The sequence below is a fragment of the Oncorhynchus tshawytscha genome, linkage group LG25, assembly GCF_018296145.1.
Source record: "Oncorhynchus tshawytscha isolate Ot180627B linkage group LG25, Otsh_v2.0, whole genome shotgun sequence".
In the NCBI taxonomy this organism is placed as follows: Eukaryota; Metazoa; Chordata; class Actinopteri; order Salmoniformes; family Salmonidae; genus Oncorhynchus; species Oncorhynchus tshawytscha.
In genome coordinates, this window is record NC_056453.1 from 22,844,701 (window position 1) to 22,867,137 (window position 22,437).

General features: G+C 42.3%; 1 protein-coding gene across 3 annotated transcripts in view; it reads left to right on the forward strand.

The window, feature by feature from the left end:
* The window catches only part of baiap2l1a (BAR/IMD domain containing adaptor protein 2 like 1a), a 43,112-nt gene that overhangs the window by 10,481 nt on the left and 10,194 nt on the right, over window positions 1-22,437 (forward strand). For all 3 annotated transcript variants that reach the window (XM_042306135.1, XM_042306137.1, XM_042306136.1), the window contains exons 4-7: window positions 12,313-12,374; window positions 15,001-15,072; window positions 15,303-15,437; window positions 20,504-20,656. In XM_042306135.1, coding sequence (XP_042162069.1) covers window positions 12,313-12,374; window positions 15,001-15,072; window positions 15,303-15,437; window positions 20,504-20,656 — 422 coding nt within the window. The remainder of the gene's footprint in view (window positions 1-12,312; window positions 12,375-15,000; window positions 15,073-15,302; window positions 15,438-20,503; window positions 20,657-22,437) is intronic.

The following is a 22,437-nucleotide window of genomic DNA, read 5'->3' on the forward strand; positions in this document are numbered from 1 at the left end:
GTAACTGTCAATCCCTGAAAAAGATTGCGTTCCCTAACTGTGCATTCGCATTCTCTCAAGCGATGCTGAAATAAATAAATCATACTGTTCCTGAGACAAAATTTTACTGCATGAAATACTTAATTGTGCAGGAGTTAATATTGTATTTATCCACATGTTAGAGGTTATAGGCTTACAGTCCATGTCCAGATCACAGTTACTATTCTATGTAGCCCATCTGAACTTTAAAGGTGCGCAAACAACTTCCACCGTCCTTGGAATCCATGCTTTCACCAATCTATCCAAAGCATTTCAATCTATGAGAGGGACTGCACACTTCATGAAGACAAGTGAGCAAGTGAACACTTCATAGGGAGAACGGTAGGCAGCCAGGGCCAGCCATTGGCTGGCTGCTCATTCACCCATGATGCCTTAGGCTCTCCACTCTGTCACGCTCCTTTCGCTCACCAAACAATCCCATGGCCACCCTGACCCCACACATCCTCCCTTGCCCCACACACCCTTGCTCTATCCAGCATCTGTTAAACCCACAGTTTTCATAATATGGGTGTTTTTCCCCCTCCGTTACCCTAATCTTCAAAGAACAATCTGTTTTTTATTTGTACATTTTATGCATGGGCAAAGTGAAGCCAAATGTTGATTTTAGCACATTTTCCTGATGGTGTGTTTGTGGCCTTTCTATTTGAAGTGAGTTTACTACTGTTGTTGAATTGCTTGGTGCCATTGTGTGTACAACACACATAAATCTGATGTAGGAGATATTATGATGTGATACATCCTCCTGGGAAATTACTCTCCCACCTATCTTGTGACACATCACTTAACAAGTGCCAAATTATGGAATTTGGTGTTTCTTAATCTCCTCCTATGTCCTTGCAAATGATTTTTTATCTACTTCTAAATCCAGTTTCTAAAGAAACAGTCTCTAAACTCATGTCCTCCATGGATGGGTTGCCTGGAGGATTTTGGTCAGCTTTTCCCCTTCCATTAGTTCAGTCAAGGTTCAGTAGCATCAGTACCATAGGGAGTGAGTGTGTGTGTGTGTGTGTGTGTGTGTGTGTGTGGGTGTGTGTGTGTGTGGGAGGGGGGTTTGCATGTTAGCGCTAACGTCCTGAGCTGAGTGCCACCGATGTCTGATTCATATCCAAGTAATATCAGAGAACGAAGACTTCCAACCATGGCAACATCAAAACACTAACTCTCCCTTCCTGCCATTGGAATGTGTGGCTTCAAGATTGCAATATCATTGGCCGTGACTCAAATAGGTGTTGTTCATATGGCGTCAGACTCATGCTGTGACATGTTCTATAATGCACCCTGTAAGAGTTATCATTATTGTTTTATGAGAGCGAGGACTATCTCAAAGTGGAGAGTTACGATCTCAAAGTTCAAATGTCACTGCTTTGGTCACTGTGTATGAGGTAACCACACCTAGCTCAATCAGCCATAGATACTAACTAATAGTATAGTAGTATACAGTGACCTTCAGAAAGTATTCTCACACCGTGACCACATTATGTTGTGTTACAGGCTACATTTAAAGTTGATTACATTGAGATTTCTTGTCACTGGCCTACACATAATACTCCATAATAAGTGGAATTATGTTTTTGAAAATGTCCCTTTGAGCATGGTGAAGTTATTCATTACAATTTGGATGAGTGAAAAGAAAGAAGGCTTTACAGAATAAAAATATTCCAAAACATGCCTCCTGTTTGCAACAAGGCAGTAAAGTAATACAAAACAAATGTGGCAAAGCAATGAACTTTTTGTGCTGAACACAAAGTGTTATGTTTGGGACAAATCCAATACAACACATTACTGAGTACCACTCTCCATATTTTCAAGCATAGGTGTGGCTGCATCATGTTATGTGTATGCTTGTAATCGTTAAGGATTTGGGAGTTTTTCAGGATAAAAAAAGAAACCGAATAGAGCTAAGCACAGGCAAATTCCTAGAAGAAAACCTGCTTCAGTCTGCTTTCCACCACACACTGGGAGATTCATTTTGTCACATGGAATGACACTGGAGAGACGAAGCAGGTACGGGGAGTCAAACATTTAATAAGCATACAAGAAAACAAAGACAAAAAAGTCCAGATGAGTCCAATATCCCTGATGCGCATGACGAGGGAAGGCAGGTGTGCGTAATGGATCATAGGAGTGTGTGATGCAGGGCAGCCGAGGGGGAAGAGCGGGAGCAGACGTGACACATTTACCTTTCAGCAGGACAATAACTTAAAACACAAGGCCATAGCTACACTGGAGTTGCTTACCAAGAAGACAGTAAATATTCCTGAGTGGCCGAATTACAGTTTTGACTAATGGGCTAATGTTGCACAATCCAGGTGTGGAAAGCTCTTAGAGACTTACCCAGAAAGACTCACAGCTGTAATCGATGCCAAAGGTGCTTCTACAAAGTATTGACTCAGCGGTGGGACAACTTACATAAATGAGATATTTCTGTATTTCATTTTCAATAAGTTTGCAAACAGTTCTAAAACATCTTTTCACTTCGTCATTATGGGGAATTGTGTGTAGATGTGAGAGAAAAAAAAGACTTAATCAATTCTGAGTTCAGGTTGTAACACAACAAAATGTGGAATAAGTCATGGGCTATGAATACTTTCTGAAGGCACTGTAGTAATAAAACTGGTACATATGAATAACCTGAACAGATCGCCTGTTGAAATGTTTTGTAATTCGTCATCGAATAAGATTAAGAATTTGCTCACAATGTTTCCTTATTACACTTATGAGAAAATGGCAGGAATTCTTTTGGCAGAGGCCTACATCATTCATAAACCACATCACCTGATAAGAATGTAAAAGGTGACAGGCTTAGTTTTATGTGCTATCAACACCACCATTAAACATAAAGGCTATAACACATAGGTGTCAGGATGTAAGGTTGGGCAGGATCCAGATTTCCATACCTTCATTCCATGACGGTTCCATCTCAGGATATACTGTATAACCAGTCTCAAAAAATTTGAACGTCACGAAAAGCCCCAAAAATATCAGTTAACAAATACAAAATGCTAACAAGTGTTAAGCAATTCCCATAGCGGATGCTAGGTAAATGCTAACGGGCGCATGCTAACATGAACTACTAAGACAACCCTGCTTAAAGTTACGCAAGTAGCTATCTCAAAACACAGTTTGCATCACACACAAAACAAATATTAGACAGCAGAGATCTTAATAAAGGAAGGGATTGTCTCTGCTGCTGTTACGAAGAAGCTTCATCTTGCACACTAAAGTCAGCTGCTTAGCTAACATCAGCAAGTTAGCAAAAACCTGCTGCAGAGAATTTATTTGGCACATCTTAGATAGTTCATTTAATAGTTAGAAGATATATAGCGGATAGACATTGGTAGTGTAGTGAATTTCATACAAGCGTAATGTAACGGGATTCGTCCTCCTCTGACGAGGAGTATGAGAGATCGGACCAATATGCAGCGTGGTAAGTGTTCATGATATTTAATAGAACAGAACACTTAAATACAAAAACAACAAGAGAACGAAAAATTAAACCGAAACAGTTCTGTCTGGTGCAGACACAAAACAGAAAACAATCACCCACAACTAAAATGGGGAAAACAGGCTACCTAATTATGATTCTCAATCAGAGACAACGAACGACACCTGCCTCTGATTGAGAACCATACCAGGCCAAACACATAAACACAACATAGAAAAAAGAACATAGACTACCCACCCCAACTCATGCCCTGACCAAACTAAAACAAAGACATAACAAAGGAACTAAGGTCAGAACGTGACACGTAACTCGATCACCTCCCTTAAGCTGCGCTGCAGCAGGAGTGACTCACCTCATGAAACTCCCGTTTTGCTCATTGTGCTTCTTTGTAAACAAACACACGTGACTGGCTCAAATAGACTGTCTTGAGAAACGTATATATTACTTAGTGCACAAGTTGTCTGCATTATTTAAAAAAATACAAATATTCCAATTTATAAAAAAACGGTATTGACGGTATTGGAAAAATTCCCAGGATATGGTATACACAGTACACTGCCCAACCCTAGGATGTTTCTATAATAATGATCAAGTCGTTATAAAGTCACTGTAAAAACCAGACAGTATCACAATGAGACCTCTACCAGTGGTGCCACCATTAACCATCTAAAGACAGACTGATTGCGATAAGTCTGGGGTAAAAGTCTCATTGTCATTAGCGGGTGGTTCCAGAAAGGATCCACCACAAACAGACACAAACAGTCAAGCGGGGAAGCCTTTTATTATTGTGGGTGTAATTCCGCTGAACATAAGGCTGGTTTTATGAATTCTTATATTGTAGATGTAGCAATGTTTAGAGATGTACACATATGCCTATGTATACAGTATTATGAACAATACTATGTATCCATTCCTGGGTAGGTCAATCTGGAGACAGCAGGAACAGATGCCTTTGTAATGTTTTAGAAAGAAAGAGATAGAGAGAGATGTCTTTCCCCCCCTAGTTTTTAAACATTGTAGCACACAGATCGCTGAGACTAAGACCAGAGCCATGTGGAGGATTACAGGGTCAAATGTCATTACCTAGTCATATGCCTGGTTAACACATCATACGATGGAGAGGAGTACAGGGATGGAGGGGGGGGGATAGAGAGGGGAGAGGAATAAGAGAGGGGAGGTCTGAGAGAGAGGGGAAGGATAGAGAGGGAGAGAGAGAGGGGAAGGATAGAGAGGGAGAGAGAGGGGGAGAGAAATAAGAGAGGGGAGGTCTGAGAGAGAGGGGAAGGATAGAGAGGGAGAGAGAGGGGGAGAGGAATAAGAGAGGGGAGGTCTGGGAGAGAGGGGAAGGATAGAGGGAGAGAGGGGGAGAGGAATAAGATAGGGGAGGTCTGAGAGAGAGGGGAAGGATAGAGAGGGAGAGAGAGAGGGGGAGAGGAATAAGATAGGGGAGGTCTGAGAGAGAGGGGAAGGATAGAGAGGGAGAGAGAGGGGGAGAGGAATAAGAGAGGGAGGTCTGAGAGAGAGGGGAAGGATAGAGATAGAGAGGGGGAGAGGAATAAGAGAGGGGAGGTCTGAGAGAGAGGGGAAGGATAGAGAGGGAGAGAGAGAGGGGGAGAGAAATAAGAGAGGGGAGGTCTGAGAGAGAGGGGAAGGATAGAGAGAGAGAGAGAGAGAGGGGCAGAGGAATAAGAGAGGGGAGGTCTGGGAGAGAGGGGAAGGATAGAGAGGGGGAGAGGAATAAGAGAGGGGAGGTCTGAGAGAGGGGAAGGATAGAGAGAGAGAGAGGGAGAGAGAGGGGGAGAGGAATAAGAGAGGGGAGGTCTGGGAGAGAGGGGAAGGATAGAGAGGGAGAGAGAGAGGGGGAGAGGAATAAGATAGGGGAGGTCTGAGAGAGAGGGGGGAAGGAGGGAGAGAGAGGGGGAGAGGAATAAGAGAGGGGAGGTCTGAGAGAGAGGGGAAGGATAGAGAGGGAGAGAGAGGGGAGAGGAATAAGAGAGGGGAGGTCTGAGAGAGAGGGGAAGGATAGAGAGAGAGAGAGGGGGAGAGGAATAAGAGAGGGGAGGTCTGAGAGAGAGGGGAAGGATAGAGGGGAGGGAGAGAGAGAGGGGGAGAGGAATAAGATAGGGGAGGTCTGAGAGAGAGGGGAAGGATAGAGAGGGAGAGAGAGAGGGGAGGGAGAGAGAGAGGGGAAGGATAGAGAGGGGGAGAGAGATGAGTAGGGGATAGTCAGTCAGAACAAGTCACAACCTCAAGAGGACAATTCATATGGGATGCTTAACCTTTCTAAAGGGTATAGTCCACAATGCTCTTCACCCAGATGTATTATGCGTGATAGCAGAATAGCCTGATTTAGCCACTGCATTAATTTCAAACTGAGGGTTTTTAAACATTTAGTCCCTCTTAGTCCAATAGAGGATGTGTGTACTCCTGACCACAGATTTTATGTAATGATCGGCTGCTCTCCACCCATCAACATGTGACCATAAGTTAATTTCAGTTTGGTGAAGTCATCTAGTTTTTTTCAGCATTATTTACAGTATCACCGTTTCTCATGTTCTGCTATACATACGGACATAATATGTGGCTCGTTAGTTGGTTCTCAGAGAGGTCAGAGAGGAAATTAGCAGGTGTGTGTCGATACGAATACCAGCCCTCTCACTTTGTAACCTGTTTGAAAACAAGCCCTCTCACTACACACCAGCCCTCTCACTCTGCAGCAGGCTGTTGTTGGTGCAGTATAAACAGCCTGCCAAGAGCCCACCTCCCTCCCATTGCTCTCTCCCTTCTGCCGTACAATGGCAGCATTTACCAGTACGTTCTGTTGACCTTCAGAGGGCAATGTTGTTGTAGCTGCAGGCAGCCCGAGAGGTACAGCTCTGTCTCAGCAGGTCTGGGATCACGCCAGGTGTGTGTGTGTGTGTGTGTGTGTGTGTGTGTGTGTGTGTGTGTGTGTGTGTGTGTGTGTGTGTGTGTGTGTGTGTGTGTGTGTGTGTGTGTGTGTGTGTGTGTGTGTGTGTGTGTGTGTGTGTGTGTGTGTGTGTGTGTGTGTGTGTGTGTGTGTGTGTGTGTGTGTGTTGTGTTTGTGTGTGTGTGTGTGTGTGTTTGTGCGTGCTTACCTAATGTATGTATGCTCAGTTTGTTTGGGTTGATTCTGTTTATATGGTCCCACAGGCGCAGTTGTGATTATAACTGAATTAATACTGAGGTGATAGGAGTGGGTGGATGGTTTACTTGTTGCAGGTGTTTGCAGAGAACATTTTAAAACATGACAAACTACGACTATACAATATAACATTTTGTAAAAAGCAGACCTTCTAGTGGTAGCTAGGTGGTTCTAGTGGCAGGTGGTTATAGAGTGCAATTATAACTCATTCCAAAAAAATATGGCTAGGCTACATAACCTCTAGATGTCACCCCATTGTGTCTGTGTCTGTACTGTAAATTGTCCCGCTGTTATTGTCTGCTTCTGTTGACTGTAGTGACTGCTATTGTTCCTCTATGGCGTTCAATGTGGGTTCTCTCAATGGGGATTTTTCTGTCTCTGTGTCAGGTCAATGGCAACTACTGAGTTACCACTGTTCAAACACTACTGTGTCAAAAATAAATGTCATCCATGCAGTATGTAAAAACTCCTCATGACTTGATGAAACATAAAATACACATGGTGTTTTGGTTTGTTCTTCACCCCTAAAGTCAACATTGCTTGTGTAAGCATAGGGAAAGAGCAGATACAACAACTTTGTGAAAACCCATTGTTCTCCTCGTGAAGTCTCAGCCAGTACCATGCTGGCCAGGCTATCAGGGACGTTGTTGCCTCAAGCAACTTGAGGAAAAAGGGTTATAGATGTCCTCCACATATTCAAACGCAATAGTTTCCTTTAGCCTGGTTGTCTTAAAGTTTCTGCATTGATTCACCACTGATATATCCTGGCCTTGCCAAATAAGATAACATAATGTTGACGAAAGAAGAAATAGACTGGCAGTATCACAGAAATATTGAATGTGTTTCTCTATGACTGGAACCCAGGCTAGATGTCGCTTACCTGCATACCGCAGATACAGTTGAAGTCGGAAGTTTACATACACTCAGGTTGGAGTCATTAAAGCTTGTTTTTTCAACCACTCCACATATTTCTTGTTATCAAACTATACTTTTGGCAAGTCGGTTAGGACATCTACTTTGTGCATGACACAAGTAATTTTTCCAACAATTGTTTACAGACAGATTATTTCACTGTATCACAATTCCAGTGGGTCAGAAGTTCACATACACTAAGTTGACTGTGCCTTTAAACAGCTTGGTAAATTCCAGAAAATGATGTCATGGCTTTAGAAGCTTCTGATAGGCTAATTGACATCATTTGAGTCAATTGGAGGTGTACCTGTGGAAGTATTTCAAGGCCTACCTTCAAACTCAGTACCTCTTTGCTTGACATGATGGGAAAATCAAAAGAAATCAGCCAAGACCTCACCAAAAAAATTGTAGACCTCCACAAGTCTGGTTCATCCTTGGGAGCAATTTCCAAACACCTGAAGGTACCACGTTCATCTGTACAAACAATAGTACGCAATAGTCCTATATCGACATAACCTGAAAGACCGCTCAGCAAGGAAGAAGCCACTGCTCCAAAACCGCCATTAAAAAGCCAGACTACAGTTTGCAACTGCACATGGGGACAAAAATCATACTTTTTGGAGAAATGTCCTCTGGTCTGATGAAACAAAAATAGAACTGTTTGGCCATAATGACCATTGTTATGTTTGGAGGGAAAAGGAGGAGGCTTGCAAGCCGAAGAACACCATCCCAACCGTGAAGAACAGGGGTGGCAGCATCATGTTGTGGGGGTGCTTTGCTGCAGGATGGACTGGTGCACTTCACAAAATAGATGGCATCATGAGGAAGGGAAATGATGTGGATATATTGAAGCAACATCTCAAGACATCAGTCAGGAAGTTAAAGCTTGGTCACGAGTTGTGGAAAAATGGCTTAAGGACATCAAAGTCAAGGTATTGGAGTGGCCATCACAAAGCTCTGACCTCAATCCTATAGAAAATGTGTGGGCAGAACTGAAAAAGCGTGTGCGAGCAAGGAGGCCTACAATCCTGACTCAGTTACACCAGCTCTGTCAGGAGGAATGGGCCAAAATTCACCCAACTTATTGTGGGAAGCTTGTGGAAGAATACCCTTAACGTTTGACCTAGGTTCAACAATTGAAAGGCAATGCTACCAAATACTAATTGAGTGTATGTAAACTTCTGACCCACTGGGAATGCGATGAAAGAAATAAAAGCTGAAATAAATCATTCTCTCTACTATTATTCTGACATTTCACATTCTTAAAATAAAGTGGTGATCTTAACTGACATAAGACAGGGAATTTTCACTCGGATTAAATGTCAGGAATTGTGAAAAAACTGAGTTTAAATGTATTTGGCTAAGGTGTATGTAAACTTCCGACTTCACTGTATATGATGTACAGGTAACTGACCAAATAAAGTAAATACATAGTATATTTTAAGGATGTTCTTCCACACAGGTGTGTTTCCTGAGTTAATTAAGCAATTAAAACATTACATCATGCTTAAGGTCATGTATTTAAATGCCCAGTTGCCCATTATTTTGGCTACCATGGCTAGAAGAAGATATCTCATTGATTTTGAAAGAGGTGTCTGAAAGGAGCATAGGGGGTTTAAAGGATGTGTTTGTTTCTCAGTCAGGCACATACACAGATTGTCACGCCCTGACCTTAGAGATCCTTTTTATGTCTCTATTTTGGTTTGGTCAGGGCGTGAGTTGGGGTGGGCATGCTATGTTTTGTGTTTCTATGATTTTCTATTTCTAGGTTTTGGCCGGGTATGGTTCTCAATCAGGGACAGCTGTCTATCGTTTTCTCTGTTTGGGAACCATACTTAGGTACCCTTTTTCCCAACTGTGTTTGTGGGAAGTTGACTTTGTTTAGGGCACATAGCCTTTGAGCTTCATGGTTTGTGTTTGTAGTGTTTATTGTTTTGTTCGGCGTCATTTTGATTAATAAAAGAAAATGTACGCTCACCACGCTGCACCTTGGTCCTCTCCTTTCAACAGCCATGACACAGATAGAGCTCTACCTGTGCAGAGTACATGCCCATTTGCCCTTCCTGTCTCCGAAGTGCCCTTTTAGGTGTTGGTATAATTTCACAAAAACTTTTTTTCTATACATTTCTTTCATTGTTGTTCGGAACCAGCAAGTCATCTTGATGTCGTCAAGTTTGCCACCCCCGTCCCTGTCCGTTGGTTGCGCCTGTTGGTCTGCCCTGTACGGAGCTCGCACTCCTGGTTGTGTTATTATCCCAGTCTGCCCTTTATGGAGATCGTAGGCCCTGTATCCAAACATGCATGGGTTGAGAGATTTGGTCACCATTTGAGTGTGTGTAGCTAGCTACCTAGTTTAAATATCAACATTACTGCCACAACAGCATAACATTTGATTCACACTTTATAACACTTGATTAACCTACATCATCATCAATATTTGGTCTGGTTGGTTGATACATGCAGCAAAGAGAAGCAGAAAGACATAGAGAGGAGCGGCAGTATCAACAACCCTCTGATCCAACTCCATCAGTTTCTTCTAGAGTTAGCAGCAACACAGGTCGACTACATTCTAGCTTACCACCATAATAAATATACACACAAGCCTCTAGCTTGAGTTAGTAGATTATGAGTATTATATTATGAAGTTATTATTTCATACAAGCATTGAAGATAAATCACAATCAGTAAAATACATTGAGCTAGCTAACTTGCAGATCTACATCAATCATCAACATCAATGATTAGCTGATAGCTCACCATCTTTCCCCGATGTCGATCATCTGTTTAGGAGGCACTGTAACTAGCTTGCTTACAATTTGTGATGTTGAGTGAATGTGTTGTTGCAGAAATAAATAGGCTTATGCTCAACATTTTTATTTGCTACAGGCATTTGGTATATTATGAATTTTGAGATGTGAATTATGGAAGTCATTTTGTTTTTCAAGTGGGGGACCTGACCCATGAACCTGCCCCCTGAATGGCAGTGAAGAGAAGTACCCAATTGTCATACTTGAGTAAAAGTAAAGATGCCTTAATAGAAATTGACTCAAGTAAAAGTGAAAGTCACCGGGGAAATACTACTTGAGTAAGTCTAAAAGTATTTGCTTTTAAATATACTTAAGAATCTGAAGTAAATATAATTGCTAAAATATACTTACCTATCAAAAGTAAAAGTAAAAGTATGAATAATAAAATAAATATATAGAGTACAATGTACATTAAAAGTGAAAGTTGTCGAAAATATAAATAGTAAAGTCAAGTACAGATACCCCAAAAAACTTCTTAAGTAGTACTTTAAAGTATTTTTACTGAAGTACTTTACACCACTGCTGAATGGTCTGTGCACGGCCCTGGTCTCAGTCACCAGATCTCAACCCAATTAAACACTTATGGGAGTTTCTGGAGCGGCGCCTGAGACAGCGTTTTACAACAAAACATCAAATTGTGGAATTTCTTGTGGAAGATTGGTGCCTCATCTCTCCAATAAATCAAATCAAAATCTCATTTATTTATATAGCCCTTCTTACATCAGCTGATATATCAAAGTGCTGTACAGAACCCCAGCCTAAAACCCCAAACAGCAAGCAATGCAGGTGTAGAAGCACGGTGGCTAGGAAAAACTCCCTAGAAAGGCCAAAACCTAGGAAGAAACCTAGAGAGGAACCAGGCTATGAGTGGTGGCCAGTCCTCTTCTGGCTGTGCCGGGTGGAGATTATAACAGAACATGGCCAAGATGTTCAAATGTTCATAAATGACCAGCATGGTCAAATAATAATAATCACAGTAGTTGTCGAGGGTGCAACAAGTCAGCACCTCAGGAGTAAATGTCAGTTGGCTTTTCATAGCCGATCATTGCGAGTATATCTACCGCTCCTGCTGTCTCTAGAGAGTTGAAAACAGCAGGTCTGGGACAGGTAGCACGTTCATTGAACAGGTTAGGGTTCCATAGCCGCAGGCAGAACAGTTGAAACTGGAGAAGCAGCACGGCCAGGTGGACTGGGGACAGCAAGGAGTCATCATGCCAGGTAGTCCTGAGGCAAGGTCCTAGGGCTCAGGTCCTCCGAGATTGAGAAAGAAAGAAAGAATTAGAGAGAGCATACTTAAATTCACACAGGACACCAGATAAGACAGGAGAAATACTCCAGATATAACAGACTGACCCTAGCCCCCCGACACATAAACTACTGCAGCATAAAAACTGGAGGCTGAGACAGGAGGGGTCAGGAGACACTGTGGCCCCGTCCGATGATACCCCCGGACAGGGCCAAACAGGCAGGATATAACCCCACCCACTTTGCCAAAGCACAGCCCCCACACCACTAGAGGGATATCTTCAACCACCAACTTACCATCCTGCAACAAGGCCGAGTATAGCCCACAGAGATCTCCGCCACGGCACAACCCAAGGGGGGGCGCCAACCCAGACAGGAAGACCACGTCAGTGACTCAACCCACTCAAGTGACGCACCCCTCCTAGGGACGCCATGGAAGAGCACCAGTAAGCCAGTGACTCAGCCCCTGTAATAGGGTTAGAGGTAGAGAATCCCAGTGGAGAAAGGGGAACCGGCCAGGCAGAGACAGCAAGGGCTGTTCGTTGCGGTAGAGTTTCAGACACTTGTAGCATCTATACCAAGGCACATTGAAGCTGTTCTGGCTCGTGGTGGCCCAACACCCTAATAAGTCACTTTATGTTGGTGTTTCCTTTATTTTGTCAGCTACCTGTATAATATGATATATGATATTTTCTCTACAGGTGTGGTTCTGATGGAGATCTCTGAGGTGCACAGGAAGGTTCACCTGGAGCTGGAGGAGAACGTAAGTTTTCCTGCTGACCTACTGTCACTTCTTCTCTTGGTAGTTTTTTGTTATGTAATTACCATTTTACCATCTAATCGCTAATTAAGTGGAAGACTGAAGTCAAGGGTTACTATTCTCTTTGACCTGCGTTGGATGTTCATGTCGACACACATATCCATAGTCCTCTATGCCAACTCTCTCTTTCTCACAGTGAATTAGTCATTAACAGACCTCCTTTATCCTCTAAACACACCAAGAACACAACAAAGCCTAGAGAGAAATCCCACCTGGACCCAAGACAACAGTTTTTTTGTCATTTAGACCATTCCTTTCAGCGTGTGCTCTCTGTTTTGTCTGTTGGGTTTCTTGTTGAGGCCTGGGGGTGAGAGGCTTGGCATAGTCTAGGAAATCAAGTGACTCTGGTTGGTGTCACTGGTGTTGTAACTGTGACAAGAGCAAGACACAACTAGCTCTTAGACAGTATCATCTCTAATCACTCACTATGTCTAAGTTACAATACTATACAATACAGATGGTCTAGACTGAAGCAGGTGCATTCTCATGTTTCTTCAGCTGTCATCGTGCTTCTTCTGTGTTTTTTATTCTATTTTCATTGTTATATACAGTGCATTTGGAAAGTATTCAGACCCATTGACTTTTTCCACATTTTGTTAAGTTACAGCCTTATTCTAAAATTGACTAAATTGTTTTTTTTTCTCATCAATCTACACACAATACCCCATAATGACGAAGCAAAAACAGGTTTTTAGAAATGTTTGAAAATTTACAACAACAAAAAAAAATCTGGGAAATATCACATTTACATCAGTATTACATTTACATCAGTATTACATTTACATCAGTATTACATTTACATCAGTATTCAGACCCTTTACTCAGTACTTTGTTGAAGCATCTTTGGCAGCAATTACAGCATTAAGTCTTCTTGGGTATGACACTACAAGTTTGGCACACCTTTATTTGGGGAGTTTCTTCCGTTTTTCTCTGCAGATCCTCTCAAGTCGGTCAGGTTGGATGGAGAGCATCGCTGCTCATCTATTTTCAGATCTTGTCAGAGATGTTCAATCGGGCTCAAGTCCGGGCTCTGGCTGTGCCACTCAAGGACATTCAGAGACTTGTCCCGAAGCCACTGTTGTGTTGTTTTGGCTGTGTGCTTAGGTTCGTTGTCCTGTTGGAAGGTAAACCTTTGCCTGAGTCCTGAGCGCTCTGGAGCAGGTTTTCATCAGGATCTCTCAGTACTTTGCGCTGCTCATCTTTCCCTCGATCCTGACTAGTCTCCCAGTCCCTGCCACTAAAAACATCCCCACAGTATGATGCTGCAACCACCACCATGCTTCACCATAGGAATGGTGCCACGTTTCCTCCAGACGTGACTCTTCAGGCCAAATAGTTCCATCTTGGTTTCATCAGACCAGAGAATCTTGTTTCTTATGGTCAAGGGGCCTTTAGGTTCCTTACGGCAAACTCCAAGCGGCCTGTCATGTGCATTTTATTGATGAGTAGTTTCCATCTGGCCACTCTACCACAAAGGACTGATTGGTGGAGTGCTGCAGAGATGGTTGTCCTTCTGGAAGGTTCTCCCATCAACACAGACGGGTGGGAGTTTGGTGGTTCCAAACTTCTTCCATTTAAGAATCATGGAGCCCACTGTGTTCTTGGGGACCTTCAATGCTACAGAAATGTTTTGGTACCCTTCCCCAGATCTGTGCCTCGACACAATCCTGTCATGGAGCTCTATGGACAATTCCTTCGACCACATGGCTTGGTTTTTGATCTGACATGCACTGTCAACTGTGTCACCTTATATAGACAGGTGTGTGCCTTTCCAAATCATGTCCAATCAATTGAATTTACCACAGGTGGACTCCAATCAAGTTGTAGTTACATTTCAAGGATGATCAATGGAAACAGGATGCACCTGAGCTCAATTTTGAGTGTCATAACAAAGGGTCTGAATACTTATGTAAACAAGGTATATCTGTTTGTTTATTTGTAATACATTAACTAACATTAATAAAAACCTGTTTTTGCTTTTCCATTATGGGGTATTATGTGTAGATTGATGAGGGAAAAAATGATCCCCGCATTGTTGGGAAAGAATTCTCAAGAAAAAATGTCACTTTACTGTTTTATACCTATTGTATCCTATGCACGAGGCGGATAAACTTTGAAAATATGATTATTGTTGAATTTAAGATGATTTGATCTCTGAATATTTATAGTATTGGTCAGTAATAAGAAGAGATATGATCAAATAAAATGTATTCTCACTACAGTATACATGTATTACACATTTTATTGCAATTCAGAACTCTAGTAAAGCCTTACAAGGCTCCTACTTGTCTTTCACTGGGCTCCAAGTAAAGCGACATGCCAACGAAGCTTGGTTAGTTATTTCTGAGATATCTGCGAGAACGAAGGAAGGAGAAAGTAGTCAATGTTCAACTGTTTGGAGAGGTAGATAAGACCTGTTGTTAGAATTCCCCTCAGTTAGAAAGCAATTATCACAGCTACATTCCTCTGGCTCAGCCACGCAACTCTTATTCTGATGTCACCATCTTGCCATGGTTATGCTATTGTTAAATGTTTATATATCGACTTGAACTGCATTCTTTCTGTTCAGTTCAAGCGGTTCCACAAAGAAATCATTGCTGAGCTGGAGAGGAAAACAGAGATGGATGTCAAATATATGACTGTAAGTACATTGACCACTATAGGACTTTGGCAAAGGACAATCTAATCACAAGGAGTGTGTGTGTGTGTGTGCATGTTTGTGTACGGTTCTGCATGTCTACGTATGCAGGTATGTAAGTACACACTTAATTATGGTCTCCTCTCTCCTCAATATCCCCTATCCTTGCATTCAGTAAAAGTCCTCTCCATCTCTACATCAAACTTATCTTAACCTTTGTATCTCTCATCCAGGCCACATTCAAGCGGTACCAGACGGAGCACAAGCTGAAGCAGGACTCTCTGGAGCGCTCTCAGACAGACCTGAAGAAGCTGCGGAGGAAGAGCCAGGGGAAACAAGTCACCAAGTACGAGATCAAGGAGAACGAGGTGAGACTAGAACCAGATCTTGATAAATCGAGGAGAACGAGGTGAGACTAGAACCTTATCTTGATTAATCAAGGAGAACGAGGTGAGACTAGAACCAGATCTTGATTAATCAAGGAGAACGAGGTGAGACTAGAACCAGATCTTGATTAATCAAAGAGAACAAGGTGAGACTAGAAGCAGATCTTAAGTAATCAAGGAGAATGAGGTGAGACTAGAACCAGATCTTAACTAATCAAAGAGAACGAGGTGAGACTAGAAACAGATTTTGATTAATCAAGGAGAACGAGGTGAGACCAGAACCAGATCTTAAGTAATCAAGGAGAATGAGGTGAGACTAGAACCAGATCTTAACTAATCAAGGAGAATGAGGTGAGACTAGAACCAGATCTTAACTAATCAAAGAGAACGAGGTGAGACTAGAAACAGATTTTGATTAATCAAGGAGAACGAGGTGAGACCAGAACCAGATCTTAAGTAATCAATGAGAACGAGGTGAGACTAGAAACAGATCTCATCTTATCTCACTGGGGGTCTCAGTGATCAGACTCAGCTGTTCACTCAATGCACCATGGGTACACTAGTCAGAAAAGTCCCTTAAGACCCACTTTATGAATGTTCTCCATTTTCAAGCGAGAAGTGGCTCGGTGTCCAGTTCGTTTTTTCTGATGATGTGAACATGTGCTTGGATTCTTTTGAGTTCCTGGAAGTTTCTCAGACGGCTAGAAAGGGACTTTAACAGACAGTCACGTGACTTTACCCTCATCCAGAAACACTTGTTGGTTTATGTGTCCAGTATCAATATAAAAACCAAACAGAACATTATTGCTCTTGGTTGCCTTGTTTTGTTTACATAAACAAAGCTGAACCCTTCTATGGACTCCCTTATGCAACGGGTGGGTCTAATTCTGAATGGTGAGAGAGAGCACATTTTCTATGCTAGGTGAAATCGTGCATCAATAGCTTATTGTTATGGATTTATCCAAGTAAATTCACTAGAAAATAGCTTAAACAAACACAAATGCAGCTACTTCGCTGTTCTGTTCAACGTGACTGTAAGTTAGCCGTAGTTGGCTAGCTAGCAAGCAAGGGATAAAAACGTTGCCAGCCAGTATGGCAATGGAACATTTAGAACGAACAACTGGGTCGCATCCATAGGTACAGAACAAAAAGACTGAACGACTGGGTCGCGTCTCTGGCAACCGAACCGATAGAACCAACGACCAGCTTGCTTGGGGAGCAACCTTGGATTTGTGTCGGTACTATATCTTGTGGAAGGATGAAATAGTATTAATAAATTAATCAAAATAATATTTGTTATAAAAATATGTAAATAATTATTTGGATATGTTGGTAACCCGTTGTATAAAAGTGATAATTCCCTCAAAGCCGGTGTTTGGAGGATATATTGGCACGGTTTGCCGGACATTGACTTCTTCTCGGGCCTAACAACACCCGTGCCAATATGACCTCCAAACACTGGCTTCGAGGGTGTTATCACTTAAATGATTTGCACGCATGGGGCAATAACCCATCGAGAATATCAAAGAAAACATTTATTAACTTTGTCTTGAAAATAGGGTATGTCATTGGCCCAGGTGGCTCCTTGATCTTACCGCACACCTCAAGGTGGAAAAACTGTACATAAAAGCGAGCGGGTGGAAAGGAAATGAACACTAAATATACACAATACCACCACACCTATATATAGCTGCGGGCAGATTCTTTGTAGAAATGTAAAGTGGAGTGCCGTCACTGTCTTGCCCCTTCACCAGTGGTGCAAGGTACTTAAGTTAAAATGCTTTACAGTACTACTTAAGTCATTTTTGGGGGTATCTGTACTTTACAATTTATATTTTTGACAACTTTTACTTATACTCCACTACATTCCTAAAGACAATAATGTACTTTTTACACCATGCATTTTCCCTGACACCCAAAAGTACTCCTTACATTTCGAATGCTTAGCAGGACAGGAAAATGGTCCAGTTCACAAAGTGATCAAGAGAACATCCCTGGTCATCCCTCCTGCCTCTGATTATGCAGACTCACTAACAAAAATGTGTTTTTAAATTATTGCCTAAGTGTTGGAGTGTGTTGGAGGGATTTTCTTGTTTAAAAAAAAACAAGAAAATCATGCCATCTGCTTTGCTTAATATAAGGAATGTGAAATGATTTATACTTTTGCTTTGACTTTGATACTTAAGTATATTTTAGCAATTTACTTTTACTCAAGTATGAAAATTGGGTCCTTTGTCCACCACTGCCCTTCACCTATAAAGCCACACTGAAGGCTCATCGAAAGGGACCAAATGGCTGTCATCACATTAGAATGGAGAGTGTATTTTAGTGAATGTGAGGAGTGGGAGCACTGTACACTCTTGCATGAGGATTGTGCTCTCAAGTGGGTGTAAAAAGCATGTACCCTTGACTGGCCAAGGAAACAACCCCATCTGGAGTATGAAGTGTGCACTTAGGAGTTTGTAGTTGGTCTTGAGTTGGTTGGTAGTATACACTCGCTGAAAAGCTTTGTAGGATGTAGTGGGACTGGGAATGGGTGAGGCATTTATAGTCAATAATGTCCACTCAAATAGAGTAGGCTTGGAGTGGTGCCTGGTAGCATATTTAGCCACTTACAGGAATCAGAGGATATACAGTAATAGTCTTCCTAACACAGTATACATTAAACATAGACTTCTTTAGTAAATCAATAGGACAAGTTGAGAGAGGGGCCAAGGAGATGCTGTCTGTTGATGAAACCCACTCTGGCTCTGCTTGATACAAGGCTGCCTGTGCAATAACTCCTCATCCACTCCTATTTTATTGACGGGTTTCACCGGCCCGACATTGATGAGTGTCAGTTTATGAGGTGGGTTTATTTTTAGTAAGGGGCCCAATATATTGAGCTGCAACACATTTTGTATTATTGTTCTGACTGAAATCCGAGAAGCACTAGCTAACTGGAGGTTTTGAAGAGTAGAATCTTGTCTCTCTCTCTATTCAGTGATCATGATCTCTTCTTAATGGCTTCTTGGTTTTTATCTTGCTATTAACCATCTTTGTTTCAGTATGTAGATTACCTTTGCCTATGGAAAGAGGGCTGTAATCTAGTTTTATCTCAGAGAAACTAATAGACAGTAATGTATTGTGGCTTGCTATGTGGAGGGAAACTGGTTTGTCATTATCCTATGTATATGACACCTGTTGATTAGACTAGATAAGGGCAAACACATGCACACACCCATGAACACTTTCTACTGTCATGTATCAGACTGTAGAGTATATTTAGTTTCGCCTCTGCTGTGATCTTCTGTGGTTCAGTTGTCAGAATATAGAAATGGATGGAAAAGGTAACATCCTGCTCTCTCCAAAGTCATGCATGAATGTCGTTAATGGAATTTGCCCACAAATCCGTCATTTTCAAACCCCTACAGGTTTGCTGCAACACTTGAGCTCAATTCAAGTTTCAAGTTTCAAGTCGTATTTGTTACATGCACAAGTACAGTGAAATGGTTCTTTCTCCCTATGTCTGTCTTTCTCTCTCTATCCTCTATCTCTCTCTTCCTCCCCTCTGTCTTTCTCAGTCTTCCAGCTATTGTTTGCAGTAGAAATTAAGCTCCATAGTTTAGTTGTGGCCCCATCGTAGGGGGAAGAGGGAGGGGAAGAGCGAGAGACAGGGGATTGGGGGAGAAAGCGAAAGAGAGAGAGAGAGAGAGAGAGGGGAGGGGGGAGAGAGAGAGAGACTGGGCTAAACATTAAAGGAGGGTCTGTGACACCACCACCACAACCCTAGAGACTAACCAGCTTTCGCTGTCGTCATGACAACCAGAAAAAGGAGAGGAGAGATAAGGGAGGAGACAGAGGGAGAGAGTTGTTTCAAAGAGGAGCTGAGCTTTGTCTGTGTGTGATGTCAGATTCCGTGGTCTGCTTTGTGAGGGTGTTTCAGTTCTGAGTCACTCTCTGGGAAGGAGTGTGTCCTGCTTTCCAAATGTTACCCTATTCCCTATATAGTGATCTACATTTGACTATACACTACATTGGGAATAGGGTGCCATTGGGACGCAGACACAGGTTCTTTCAGCAGGGTGATTTTCTACAGGATAGGGATGGTGGAGTAACAACAGGGGGTGAGATTGAGCCAGACAGAGGAGAGACTTTGATTAGAAGGCTCATTAGTTATTCATGAACAGTTAAGCAAGCTGCTTTTGTCTGAGCATGCAATTACAACCTTACTGAATGTTTTAACAATCAGTCTCCCTCTGTGTCCTCTCGTCAGTATCTGGAGACGATCTCATACATATACTGTACACACAGAGTTACAGTACGCCTGTCAGTAACCCAGTAATGACCGGTCCCCTTTAGTTCCTTATTGACCCTCCCCCATCCCCCCCGTCAGTTCATCCAACCCTAACTGACCTGTCCCCTTTAGTTCCTTAATGACCCCCCCATCAGTTCAACCAACCCTAACTGACCTGTCCCCTTTAGTTCCTTAATGACCCCCATCAGTTCAACCAACCCTTACTGACCTGTCCCCTTTAGTTCCTTAATGACCACCCCATCAGTTCAACCAACCCTTACTGACCTGTTCCCTTTAGTTCCTTAATGACCCCCCATCAGTTCAACCAACCCTTACTGACCTGTCCCCTTTAGTTCCTTAATGACCACCCCATCAGTTCAACCAACCCTTACTGACCTGTTCCCTTTAGTTCCTTAATGACCCCCCCATCAGTTCAACCAACCCTTACTGACCTGTCCCCTTTAGTTCCTTAATGACCCCCATCAGTTCAACCAACCCTTACTGACCTGTCCTCTTTAGTTCCTTAATGACCCTCCCCCCATCAGTTCAACCAACCCTTACTGACCTGTCCTCTTTAGTTCCTTAATGACCCCCCCATCAGTTCAACCAACCCTTACTGACCTGCCCTCTTTAGTTCCTTAATGACCCCCCTCCCCCATCAGTTCAACCAACCCTTACTGACCTGTCCCCTTTAGTTCCTTAATGACCCCCCCATCAGTTCAACCAACCCTTACTGACGTGTCCCCTCCTCTTTCCCTCTTCTTCCCCTCAGTATATGAAGACCATCTCGTCGCGGCAGAGTGACATGCAGAAGTTCATCGCTGATGGTTGCAGAGAGGCCCTCCTGGAGGAGAAGAGACGATTCTGCTTTCTGGTCGACAAACACTGCATGTTCTCCTACCATGTCACCGCCTTCCATGAGAAGGTACTGCACATAAGGGGTTTAGTCCTTTAGTTAACCTTTAGTCATTTAGGCCTAAAGTAGATTTCATTTTTTTAAAGTAAGGTGAGGGATTAAGAATTTGCGCTCAGGACCTCAGACTGGGGCGAAGGTTCACCATCCAACAGGACAACGAACCTAAGCAAACAGCCAAGACAACGCAGGAGTGGCTTAGGGATAAGTCTCTGAATGTCCTTGAATGGCCAAGCCAGAGCCAGATCGAACATCTCTGGAGAGACCTGAAAATAGCTGTGCAGCAACGCTCCCCATCCAACCTGACAGAGCTTGAGAGGATCTGCAGAGAAGAATGGGAGAAACTCCCCAAATACAGGTGTGCCAAACTTGTAGCGTCATACCCAAGAAGATGCGAGGCTGTAATCGTAGCCAAAGGTGCTTTAACAGAGTACTGAGTAAAGGGTCTGAATACTTATGAATACTTGTGTTTTTTTTTTTTTGGTTTTGTTTTTTTGCAAAAATGTCTAATAACTTGTTTTTGCTTTGTCATTATGGGGTATTGTGTGTAGGTTGATGAAGGCATAAACTATTTTTTTAAATCTATTTTTAGAATAAAACTGTAACGTAACAAAATGTGGAAGAAGTCAAGGGGTCTGAATACTAGCAGTCTACTAAAGTAATCAGACCTATTCTTTCTAGAACTAACTGCTTCAGCTTCTATTCAGCTTGAATTCTACATTTAAGACTTCTCCCTCTACCATACAAATATTTTTAGACAGCTGTTGCAAGCACACACTTTCTTCAGAAAATGTACCTTTTCTAGTTTTGTCATATTTATCTTACCTTAGTGTTTGCAGGCTGACTAGCATCTATTGAGTTGCAATGTCCCATAAATTGAATGCCCAAATCAACTTAAAGTATCTACAAAACACGTTTTGCAGTCACACAACCCAAATGGGGGCGGCAGGTAGCCTAGTGGTTAGAGCGATGGGCCAGTAACCGTAAAGGTTGTGAGATCAAATCCCCGATCGGACAAGGTAAAAATCTGTCGTTCTGCCCCTGAACAAGGCAGTTAACCCACTGTTCCCCTGAACAAGGCAGTTAACCCACTATTCCCTTGAACAAGGCAGTTAACCCACTGTTCCCCTGAACAAGGCAGTTAACCCACTGTTCCCCTGAACAAGGCAGTTAACCCACTGTTCCCCTGAACAAGGCAGTTAACCCACTGTTCCCCTGAACAAGGCAGTTAACCCACTGTTCCTAGGCCGTCACTGTAAATAATATTTTTTTCTCAACTGACTTACCTAGTTAAATAAAGGTTAAAAAAATGGAAGGCTACAGTTTTTTTTGGCCGAAAATACTATTCATAATTTACACATTTTTATTTGGATTCACATGATTCGATTTAAGGGGATTGAACAGAATCCAACCTACTACAATAGCAAAGTGAATTGTTTGTTTCGTCAAAAATAATAATTTAAAGAAATCGATTAAATGTTCAAAACCATAAAAAATATATTTATGTGAAGCGGGGCATCCGTTAAACAGTAAATCAACTTTGTTAGGCCTTAGTTAACCTTGACTTAAAGGAAGACTCAGTGATGTGACATCCTCATACACAGAGGGGTTACTTCCTAGTTAGTCACATCAACAACAGCAGGATTCAAATCTACCAAATAGAGGCATTATGCCCACCTTGGGGTTGATATGGCTGAGATTCTATGTGTTGTTCAGCACTGTAACCAATGCTCCCCCTAACTTGGCCATATAACAGTTATGAATGCTTCATAAAGCTTTATTGCACCTTTATA